The sequence below is a fragment of the Ursus maritimus genome, unplaced genomic scaffold, assembly GCF_017311325.1.
Source record: "Ursus maritimus isolate PB19 unplaced genomic scaffold, ASM1731132v1 scaffold_26, whole genome shotgun sequence".
NCBI classification, from domain to species: domain Eukaryota; kingdom Metazoa; phylum Chordata; class Mammalia; order Carnivora; family Ursidae; genus Ursus; species Ursus maritimus.
The window spans coordinates 17120062-17132890 of record NW_024425119.1 but is presented as its reverse complement, the minus strand read 5'-3'; the positions used below and the strand labels follow the sequence as shown (position 1 = coordinate 17132890).

The 12829-nt window shown below is 35.3% G+C and overlaps 1 protein-coding gene across 2 annotated transcripts in view; it reads right to left on the bottom strand.

Moving 5' to 3' along the window:
* Window positions 1–12829, bottom strand: part of PIK3C2G (phosphatidylinositol-4-phosphate 3-kinase catalytic subunit type 2 gamma) — a 318577-nt gene that overhangs the window by 226797 nt on the left and 78951 nt on the right. For both annotated transcript variants that reach the window (XM_008707062.1, XM_008707063.1), the window contains one exon: window positions 10255–10386. In XM_008707062.1, coding sequence (XP_008705284.1) covers window positions 10255–10386 — 132 coding nt within the window. The remainder of the gene's footprint in view (window positions 1–10254; window positions 10387–12829) is intronic.

Genomic DNA, 12829 nt, shown 5'->3' with positions numbered 1-12829 from the left:
ACCAAAACGCACCTGAAGACTGAAAGTAAGGGGATGGAGAAATATTTTCTTATACAAATAGACATAAAAAGAAAGCCAGAGTAGCAAATACTTATATGAGACAGACTAGATTTTAAACCAAAGACTGTAACAAAAGATGAAGAAGTGTACTGTATCAAAATAAAAGTGTCTATCCAACAAGGAGATCTAACAATTATAAATATTTTTTGAGAGCACCCAAATACATAAAACAATTCATAACAAACATAGGGGAACTCACTGATAATAATACAATAATAGTAGGGGACTTTAAGACCCCACTTACATCAAGGGACAGATCATCTAAGCAGAAAATCAACAAGGAAACAATGGTTTAGAACGACACACTGGGACAGATTGGCTTAACAGATATATTCAGAACATTTCATCCTAAAGCAACAGAATACACATTCTTACAAGTGCACATGGGACATTCAACAGAATAGATAAATTACTGGATCACAAATCAGGTCTCAAGAAGTACAAAAAGATTGAGATCATACCATGAATATTTTCTGACCACAAGGCTATGAAACTTGAAGTCAGCCGGAAGAAAAATTTGGAAAGACCATAAATAACATGGAGGTTAAAGAACATCCTACTAAAGAATGAATGAGTCAACCAGGAAATTAAAGAAGAAATTTAAAAATACATGTAAACAAATGAAAATGAAAGCACAATAGTCTGAAACTTTTGGGATGCAGCAAAAGTGGTCCTAAGAGGGAAGTATATAGCAATGCAGGTCTATCTCAAGAAGCAAGAAACATCTCAGATATCACCTAATCTTAGATCTAAAGGTGTCAGGAAAAGAACAACAAATGAAGCCTAAAGCTAGCATAATGGAAATAATAAACATTAGAGCAGAAATAAATGATATAGAAACAAACAAAACCAGTAGAACAAATCAATGAAGGACATGGTTCTTTGAAAAAAATTAATAAAACTGATAAACCCCTAGAAAAACTTATCAAAAGGAAAAGGGAAAGGGCCCAAATAAATAAAATCACAAATGAGACTGGATAGATCACAACCAACACCACAGAAATACAAATAACCAGAACATTATGAAAACTTATATGCCAACAAATTGAGCAATCTGGAAGAAATGGATAAATTCCTAGAACCATATAAATTACCAAAAGTGAACCAGGAAGAAATAGAAAACTTGGAAAGGCCAATAACCAGCAAACAAATTGAATCAGTAATCAAAAATCTCCCAACAAACAAAAGTTCAGGGCCAAATGACTTCATAGGGGAATTCTACCAAACATTTAAAGAAGAGTTAATACCCATTCATCTCAAACTATTCCAAAAAATAGAAATGGAAGGAAAACTTCCAAGCTCATTCTAAGAGGCCAGCATTACCCTGATTCTAAAACCAAAGACCCTGCTAAAAAAGAGAATTACAGGCCAATATCCCTGATGAACATGGATGCAAAAATTCTCAAGAAGATACTAGTGAATTGAATCCAACAGTACATTAAAAAAATATTTACTATGATCAAGTGAGATTTATTTCTGGGTTGCAAGGGTGGTTCAGTATTAGCAAATCAATTAATGTGATACCCCTATTTTAATAAAAGAAAGGATAAGAGCCATACGATCCTCTCAATAGATGCAGAAAAATCATTTAACAAAGTACAGCATCCGTTCTTGATTAAAAAAAAAAAAACTCTTCACAAAGTAGGAATAGAAGAAACATGCCTCAATATCATAAAGCCATATGTAAAAGACCCACCACAAATATCACCCTCAATGGGGAAAAACAGAGCTTTTCCTCTATAGTCAGGAACAAGACAGGGATGTCCACTCTCACCAGTTATTTAGCATAGTAATGGAAGTCCTAGCATCAGCAATCAGACAACAAAAAGAAATAAAAGGCATCCAAATTGGCAAGGAAGAAGTCAAACTTTTGCTATTTGCAGAAGATATGATACTCTAAGTAGAAAATCCAGAGAACTCCACCAAAAAATTGCTAGAACTGACATATGAATTCATTAAAATTACAGGATACAAAACCGATGTACAGAAATCTGTTGCATTTTTATACATTAATAATGAAGCAGCAGAAAAAGAAATCACAGAATCAATCCCATTTACAACTGCACGAAAACTCATAAGATATCTAGGAATAACCTAACCAAAAAGGCAAAGGATCTGTACTCTGAAAACTACAAAACACTTATGAAAGAAACTGAAGAGGACAAAAAGAAATGGAAAAGCATTCCATGCTCATGGTTTGGAAGAACAAATATTGGTAAAATGTCTATACTACCCAAAGCAATCTACATATTTAATGTCATCCCTATCAACACTACCAGCATTTCTCACAAACCTAAAACAAACAATCCTGAAATTTGTATGGAACCAAAAAAGACCCCAAATAGTCAAAGCAATCTTGAAAAAGAAAAGCAAAGCTGGAGGCATCACAATTCTGGACTTCAACACCTATTACAAAACTGTAGTCATCAAGACAGTATGGTACTGGCACAAAAACAGACACATAAATCACTGGAACAGAATAGAAAATCCAGAAATGGACCCACAACTATATGGTCAGCTAATCTCAACAAAGCAGGAGAGAAATTCCAATGGCAAAAAGACAGTCTCCTCAACAAATGGTGCTGGGAAAACTGGACAGCAATATGCAGAAGAATGAAACTGGATCACTTTCTTACACCATACACAAAAATAAATTCAAAATGGATGAAAGACCTAAATGTGAGACGTGAAACCATAAAAATCCTAGAGGAGAACACAGGCAGCAACCTATTCGACCGCGGCCATGGCAACTTCTTACTAGACACATTACGAGAGGCAAACAAAGGAAAACAAAGGCAAAAATGATCCACTGAAACTTCATCAAGATAAAAAGCTTCTGCACAGTGAAGGAAAGAATCAATAAAATGAAAAGGCAGCCTAAGGAATGGGAGAATATATTTGCAAATGATATATTTGATAAAGGGTTTGTATCCAAAATCTATAAAGAACTTATCAAACTCAACACCAAAAACCAAACAATGCAGTTAAGAAATGGGTGGAAGACATGAATAGACACTTATCTAAGGAACACATAAAGAAGATATCCAAATGGCTAACAGACACATGAAAAGATGCTCAACATCACTCATCATCAGGGAAATACAAATCAAAACTACAATGAGATACCACCTCACACTGGTCAGAATGGCTAAAATTAACAACACAGGAAGCAAGATATTGGCAAGGATGTGGAGAAAGGGGAAACTCTTATACTGTTGTGGGAATGCAAACTAGAGCAGGCACTCTGGAAAACAGTATGGAGGTTCCCAAAAAAGTTAAAAATAGAACTACCCTACAATCCAGAAATCATACTACTAGGTATTTACCCAAAGGGTACAAAAATACTGATTCAAAGGGATATGCGCACCCTAATGTTTATAGCAGCATTATCAATAATAGCCAAATTATGGAAAGAGCCCAAATGTCCATTGACTAATGAATAGATAAAAGAAGAGGTGGTGTGTGTGTGTGTGTGTGTGTGTGTGCGCGCGCGCGCTTGTGTGTGTGTGTGTGTGTGTATAAAATGAAATATTACCCAGCCATAAAAAAGAATAAAATCTTGCCATTTGTAACAATGTGGATGGAGTTAGAGAGAATTATGCTAAGTGAAATAAGTCAGAGAAAGACGAACAGCATATGATTTCACTCATATGTGGAATTTAAGAAACAAAACAGATGAACATGGGAGAAAAGAACGGCAAACCATAAAACAGACTCTTAACTATAAGAGAACAAACTGAGGGTTGCTGAGGGGAAGCAGGTGGGGGGATGGGTTAAATGGGTGATGTGGATTAAGGAGTGTTCTTGCTGTGATAAGCACTGGGGTATTGTATGTAAGTGATGAATCAGCAAATTCTACTCCTGAAACTAATATTACACTGTTTGTAAACTAACTGTTATTTAAACAAAAACTTGAAACTAAAAAAAATACTATCAACTTCCATTTTTCCATTCAACAGACACTATGTAAAATATGAAGGAAAAATCCAACAAATAAAGTTCTCTTTAAACCTTTAGCTTTCTGAGACTTGCTTATTTCCCATGTCTAAAGATATTGTTAGAAAGTATCTGCCCAAAGGAGTATAACCTGTAAACATTATTGGACAGATACTTTTATAAGACCCAGGATTATTCTTCTAGCAGGATGAATTTTGAATTTTCTTTATCTTTGTTCCATACCTCCTTCAGCTGGTGAAACTTATTTTTTGGTATAACAATCCAGAGGGATGGTATTAGCAACCTAAAAGTCAGCTTAATGCTATAAAGATTAGAAAATTATTAATTCATTTTTCACTATAGAGTATATAACCTTCCCCAAAATGGTCTGAAGCATCCATCTGCCTAGAAAAAAGTTTTGGATTAGCGTCAGGCAGAATGCAAGAGGAAGAAGGAGCACATCTAACACCAAACTTGGAGGACTCAGATGTTAATATTCCCCATAACATTTATAGAAAATATTCTGTCCTTAGTTTAGGGTTAACAAGAATGAGGAAGGAGGATGTGACACACTGGGTGGAGATTGCCACTACTTTCTGGCAATTTGATATTATAGGAAGCAGAAGATGGAGAAAGAGGAAACAGAATGAGTATGGCAGACATAGGTGTTCCAATTTCCCCCTCTTCTGCCTTTGGAAGGCAAATGCAGAGAAGTGTTAGATAAATGAGCACAGCTCAGTGCAGAGGGTGCTCCTTTAGCACTCCACGCTTCAAATGCTGGAGGAAAATCGCATCTTGAGCTACTCCTGTACCTACTTGTGTCATGACCTTAAAGTTGGGGCCACATGGCAAAGAGACAGAAGGAGCTCTTGAGTTTAGCTTTATTAGGCCTTTTTTGGTTTCTGTACAGAAGGGATGAGATGTAGGAACAGCTAAAAATATCTAGGTGAGGGGTCCCCCAAAAGCAGTCATGTGGTGGGGAGAAGGGGTCTCTGTGATAAGGGCATCTGATTGAACCACCCAAGATGATGCCAACTGGGAGTCACACTTAAACCTCAGATGGCTCTGTGGTACCTATGAGAGCCCGAGTCATTCAGGGAATGCCAGTAAGCCCTAACCAAGCTAGAAGAGCCCCAGCCATGAGCTACACTAGCTGTAACAAGCAGTCACCAGCTTAAAACATGCATTTGATCCGTATATCAGAAGTCACAGGCCAAAGCTTCTGTTCCTTTCTGATCCTGTGACTCCAGCACCCTTAGAAAATTAGAGTTTAAGGAAGCTATCTGAATGACCGAACGTTTTATCCAAAAGAACTGTGTATTTCTAAAAGAACTATTTATATTACTGAATTGACTAATATTTTGTCATTGATGTAAAGTTTTTTCTTCTTATTAGTTACAGGGTGGGAGCGCATGAGGAAAAGTGTGATTTATTTATTGCATTTTTCTTCACATCTAAGTTGTATGATGAATTATACTTATGACCTTACTATACTTATATGTCTTGGCCATACTTCACTTTGAAAATCTAAGTGATCCAAGGTAATTCCTACAGTGGATGAAGGGACTCACGAATAACTGTCAGTATCTGTCATTACTCTCCTTGGATGAAGTCTGGATTAACAGTTGCCATGGCCTTAACCCTGAGGCACAGTGTGCAGAATGAAGTCAGAACATTTGAATCAAGTATGTGTATGAAGAGACTTATCAAACACTAGAGAATAGTGAGAATAAACTTCTAGCTGTCCAAGTGAGGCTTATATATCACATACTTCAAGGCAATTCAAGAGGGAAAGGATGTTTGGCACCATTCTTTGGGCTCTCTGTATGTTTAATATTAGCTAATTTACTTTCTGATAATGGATTGTACTTAAACATCTTTTGAGATATTGCAAATATCTCTACAAATAGATATCTATAATATCTAATATATTCTAATACATTAATATCTGTAATATCTAATAAATTCCCAAAGACTTCGGTAAACAGAAAATATGGGGATGATGAAGATGATTAGTGGAATTAAGACGTGAAGAGAACACATCTAAGATGGTGGTCTCAGGAAGAAAATGAAAATGGAAACTTTTAATACCCAGGCCAGTGGGGATCATAGTACTTTTATATTATTACTGTTAGAAGGTTGATTAAGTCCATTTAAATTTAAGCAAACAATTAAAAACATGATGAAGATACGAAATGGGAAACCATTTCTTTTGTGAAAAAAAACACCAGGATATCTCAGGGCATCTGTACCCTATCTTCATTAGGTAGGCTAAGTTCAATTTCTTTGAACTTCTTGGATAAAATCAGTGGTTTTCAAAGGAGTTTTATATTTGTTTTCATATGGCTTGATGGTTGGAGGTGCACTTCAGGAAGGTGGTAAGGAGATGGTAAATAGTTTGGATGCCAGGATTTTAAATTCTCCCCTTTTCCCATTCCTCACCCAACAAAACACATGGACTGGTCATCACTCTTATACTCTGAGATTTTGAATTAGATGCCATCAGAAAAAGGGCCACACTGCTAAATGTAACAGTTCAAAATATTTGTTCTGGAATATCCTTAAGGATCTATCTGATTTCAATATTGTATAAATTCCTATGCCTAGAAAAACCAACCCCAAATCTGTGGCACCAGAACAGATGGGCTGGTTTACCCTCTCTGGACCCCTGTTCCTCTAGCTATGAAATAAACGGTTTGAATAAAATAATTATTGTCACTTTCAGTTACAGGATTTTATGTGCATCATGGCTTGGCATTCTAGAACCAAGAATAGAAAAGACTCGCGATATGGGCAGCCAGCATGTCCATAGGATCTGATGTTATAAAACTCTTTGGGATTCTGCTGATCATAGGTCTAACAGGTTTCATGCCCAAGAGCAGAGCACAGGCAAAGCTGAGGCAGGAGCTTCTTGTATGTTGCTGAGATTGTCACAGTGCATTCACGGAGCAAGGTGTGACACCTAAGGGCAAGAAGGGGGGCAGCTTAAGGTAGTAACACATGTAGAGAGAGGTCAGACTTGCATTCTGGTACTTGTTCTAGTCTAGCCTGGTGACTTATAAAAATTCCCTTAACCTTCCTTTATCATAGATATCTTCCCCTGTAAATGAGGTATTTGTACTATTTGAACTCTGTGGGTCTCTCTTGGACAGGAAGGATAGACAATAAGGAATTCTCATCAAAAACTTTTTTTATATTTGATTTTGAGGATATATCTGAAATGATGAGATACAGTGGGGTCAGTGTTGGCTACGTAGGCAACAATCTAAGGAATCAAGTTGTTTTGAAATTAAGATTTATTTTGGGTCTCTTTTGAAAATCTGAAAAGATTCTAATTTTTCCGGTCTTTAAACGCACCCAGAGAGCTTTGAGAACATTAATACCTGGACCCCACTACAGACCAGTTAAATCAGAATATTTGGGAACATCTGGGATTTGGATTTATTTTAAAATCTCCCCAGGAGAATCTATTGTTCAATGTTGAGGACTTTTGTGTTGAAGGAGTTTACAACAATTTAGAAATGCTAAGTAACTACCACACTATTTCTTTTAAGTAGGGAAGGTAGCTCACAGAAATTGTTGACATGAGAAAAACACTTTCTTATTGCAGTGTGGAGGCATTGTGAATATAAATGCAATGGAAGTTCTATCTGCAAAAGAGAGGATTACAAAACTTCTGTGGGCAAAGTTTTACCTTTGTACTTTGGATTTTTTTTTATAGACCTGAAGGTGAATTTGTGTGCTTCAAAACGTTGAAGTTTATTTTTATTTGTAGACATTCCTGATGCAGCCATAACTGAAATATCTGAGTTTAATCACCCGTTGGTTTTTCTGAAAACCACTTCTGAAAACCACAAAGAGATAGGAAGCTTTTAATTCAGCATATTTTCGGGTTGTGTGTACATTGGAAAAAATAAAGATATAGGTGCTCACGACAACTCCACATGGCTAGGTATGGGCAATTCAAACTGTAATAAGTGACAGATTTAATATGAAATGTTTATGGAAAGGAGTCATTCCATGAAAGGAAATGAAATTAAGTGGCCTATTTGCTGTGATCTGCAAATATCTGCATCAAATAAATTGGGTTAGAATCTCTGTCACTCAGAGCAACGAACACAGTGGGAGTCATCACATTCCCTAATTGCCCTATATGATGGATTTTTGATGTTTTGAAAAGATCTGGATTTCTTCAAATTGTTTAGCCCAGGAGAGAAGGAGATTTTCTGATCTTCGTGAGAAATGATCTTTTGGAAATATATTTACAAATGCTTATGAAAGTGCTCTTTGAAGTAAGTTTTGTTTTCTGATGTGATATATCATCATCCACAATTTCAATCTCTTTCCCTTAGGAAAACACCTCCTAGTATCAGTCCCACATGAACACTCGCATAAAAATGTTTACTAATGGTAAGTGATACATGACAAAACAACATGGAGGCAGTATTTTTACTACCATAACCATCTAGAAAAAAGCCTTGAAGATTAGTCTGAAAGACAGATATATTCCAAAATTCTTATATATTTAATGTTTATTGATTGCATACTATGTGGAAAGTAATGTATTAAATAATGGAAGGGAATAAAATGGACTGTATTTTTACAATGAATAGCTAGAATTTTTATTCTACAAACATGCTAGATGTTACAAGCATAGCAGTTGAAACTTTAAAGAAACTCACTTGAGAAGGAAGGGCACTTGCAGAGCTGCTCCTACTGAGAAAGTAATGAAAGTTCTTAGCCCACAAATCAGATTTTTGAAATATCTGCTAACAGCAGTAGGTATTCCTTTTAGGGCTAAACTGTTTGTTTTTTTTATTTTTATTCTTAAGTAATCTCTACACCCAACATGGGGCTTGAACCTACAACCCTGAGATCAAGAGTTGCCTGCTTGGGGCACCTGGATGTCTCAGTCAGTTAAGCACCCAACTCTTGATTTCAGCTCAGGTCATGATCTCAGGGTCATGAGATAGAGCACCACCTTGGCCTCCATGCTCAGTGGGGCGTGTACTTGAAATTCTCTCTCCTTCTGCCCCTCCCCCCACTCACATGTTTTCTCTCTCCCTCTCTCTCAAATAAATAAATAAATCGTAAAAAAAATAAAGTTGCATGCTCTGCCAATTGAGCCAGCCAGGCACCTCAGGACTAGACAGTTTCTTATAGACTTCTGAAATTTTACTTTATTCTAAATCTTCTATAGGGTTTGATTTTTTTCTAGTTCAATTTAATAAAGAAAACCTCCACTGATTGCCTCTTTATAAGGGGTACAATGTTAGATGATAGCTATTACAAAGATAAATATGTTGCTGTCATCAAGAAACATATATGTGGAAATGGGCACATGAAAACAAATGATAGAGCGATACAAACACACACACCAGATCAGAATTAATCCAACAAAGAAGATCGTAAAGATTTATCACAATTGTTGTGATCATAATTTATAATGACTAAATTTGAGAAAACTTATGAAGAGTTTTCTTAGCATTTTTATATTATTTATATTATTATATTATTACATTTTATGTTATAAATATTCTTTATAACAATATTAAAATAGCAATATACATTCTATTTTTTTGAAGGTCCTGTATTTTATAATTCGATTGTAAAGCAAGTCCTGTCATGTGAAAAATAACTAAGCTGATTTATTTGAAATATTTTTCCTTAATAGCATAGAAAACCATGTAATTGACTTTATCAAATATTCTAAGTATTAATTGTTCTAAATCCTTATGGTGAAGTCAACAGTTAATTTTGCAATGGCCATTAGTTCTGATAGAATATCTGTACTTATAGTTGGTTTACTTTTCTGAAAAATTTCTCTTAAAGTTACCAAATATTTTCTTCTTGGCAATAAAAGATCAGCAGGCCAGTTACATTGTATAATTTTACTTCAGCCAGAATTCCATGACTCACATTGTTTCTAAATGACAGTACTAATCTAAGTCATTCTGAATTACTAATGACGAAGAAACTGGTCAGAGAAAGAAAAGCAATTGAAATTGGTTATGCCAATACCTTTTTATTATAAATGACCCAGTTGACAAGTTGAGCATGAGGCCTGTTACTAAAGCCATTTCTACATTTTTGCTTCTCAGCTTCACTTTCGACAGTCATGATTTATATTGAGCTACCTCAATTTTGGAATAAAATGTCCTCTTGATTTTCTCATTATTTCATGTACTGCAAAACAGTCATTTCCAAGGAGGTTTTTATTGATATGAGAGCTTTATTAAGAAAAAATGATATACTCACTCTTTTGGAAACAATGGAAGACAAGTCCAAGCCAGTAAATTGGCATTATTGGTTGCACAGACAATGCCAAACAATCTTATAGTAAGCATGGATTCCCTTGGAAGTGACTTTATTTCAAGAGGAAAATTTATCCTTAAAATAAAAGAAAAAAGCAGATTATCTACCCAGTTACAATGATACTTTCATAGGTACTTTTTAATATAATGGTATGTGATAAAATTAAGTTTTTGAATTGAGGGATCCTTTTGAAATTTTGTGTTTGATCTTCTAAAAATGGAAATATGGCAGAAATACATAGAGTACTGAGATTGGTTATTCAATCAGTGGGGATTCCTTTAATCATAATTTTGACATGTAAGCTTATTTTTAAAAAATATGATGACTTATACATTTACTCTTTGTAAACATAGAGGAAAGAATAACTAACATTGTCTTACGGAGTGGGGGGAAGGAAGGAAACAACTTGAAATGGGTCTTAAAGAGTAAGATGGCTATAATTAGTGGAGATTTGGAAAATAATATTCCAAGAAGAGAAAAGTACAAAGACAAGGTCATTTACGCATGAAAAGATTAAGTGCAGCTGAGAAATGGTGAGTAGATCATTGTGGCTAGAACGAGGGATGTGGTCAAGTTGGTTGGGGAAGTTACAGATGATGTCATTGAAAAGGTAGGTAGTTGCCAGAATGCTTAAGAACTCTGTATGCCAGGCAAGGGAATTTGAGCTTTTTCCTAATGCAAAAGGGAATATTTGAACAAAACAGTTAAAAGTAGAGTTGTTTACGATCTTAAATGTGAACCATTCTGGGTAATGATGAGATCCCCAGGCATTTGGGGGATGATTGGTAAAATGTAATGGACATACAATTTCTGGATAGGTCAAGGTGAAGGAACTCCAAATACAGATCCTAGATGGATTGTAGATATTGGGCAAAAAATGTGGCCAAGGATAAACACAGGATTGTTAGTGGTGAGAAAAACTTGAATTCAGATACTGAACCCATCAATATATAAAAGAGAATGTCTAGAAGGTTACTAATGATACTATAAAGACTGGGAGGGACACACCTGGGTGGCGTAAGTGTCCAAGAAGAAAAAGCTTTGACAGAAAGTTGAGAGTGTGATCTGAGGTCTCTAATGGTGGGCAGGGAGAAGGGTGCCTTTCTTTCCTTTTTGGAGGCATCTCAGTTATATAAAAATGGTCAGATTCTATCATAAGAATATCAAGACAAGTATGGCATTTAGGAGAGATCAATATATGAGACAAGGAAATGAAAGACATCAAGAAGCTTAGATGGGGCAATATGTTTGCTAGACAATGAGAATGCTAGGAAGAAACGGAAAAATTGAACAGAGGTTAGCAGATAAGTGAAGACTCATGGGAAGTGATTCACCAAGGGATGGGAAAAAGAAAAGAAGTAACTAGAAAAGCAAATGGGACAGCTTGTACTATAGACTATCTGATGGTATTAGGTATGAGGAGTATGTCAAATAAGACATTGGTGACACCCTTTTATGAGTGTGGGGCAGTATCCAGCCTAAGAAATGATGAGGCATCATTTCAGCCTAGTGACCATACTGGTTTTAAGGAAGTACACATCTATCTCCCCAATACACTCTTCCCTGTGTAAAGAGCCCCAGATCCAAGTTGGCAATAAAGCGGCTAACAAGAGGGAAGACAGAAGGGCTATTTTAGAAGTAAAATTAATAAGTAATATTTGACTCACAGTATATTATAGAATTATGAAGAATTAAAGATGAATTCTAGGCTTCTAGATTATGTTATAGTGGGTAACTTTAACTGATACATAAATATAAAAGAAAGAGGACATTGGGATGTGGTAATATGTGCAGTTTAAGGCATGATATAATTGAACTAATAATAACTGTGAAATGTCAATATGTAAGCTGTGTGAAGAGGACAAGTCAGAAGTTTGGATCTGGATATATCTGTATTCAAATACTGGCCCTATGACTAATAAGCCTCATTTTTGCTTATCCACATAATGGATCAAATATTATATAAGATAATAGGTGGCAAGCGGTAGCAATACATTAGCAATGCATTCATTATTCAACCAATAATATAATAATTTATATAAGCCATTATAGACAGGCAAAATTTAATTCTAGATAAAAGTAGGGAAGGGAAATAAAGGGAAGACTATGGTAAAGAAAGTCTATTTGTTCAAGATTAGCAAAGTTTAGATCATTAAAAAATTAATTTGTTTTACATTTAGGTCTTTAAAAGTCTTTCTTTTCCTTCATATTCTTTCATACTCATAATATCAACTGAAGACCATGTGGACATACTTCTCAGCTTATAAGAAGCTCTGAAACTCAACATAAAATGTTGATGATCTTGTGGAATGCATAATAATTTCTTGAAAGTTCTCTCTTACTTGTAATTGATTTTCTATTCGATTTTCATATTTCTGTGCTAGAATGGAAGCTATAATTTCACTTTATTCCTCACATAATCTAGAGTGTTGTTTTCCTCATTTAGTCTGGCTTCTTCATGTATAACTTCACTTATTAGTGAGCTTTCATATCAAGAATAACAAAAATTCAATAAGTT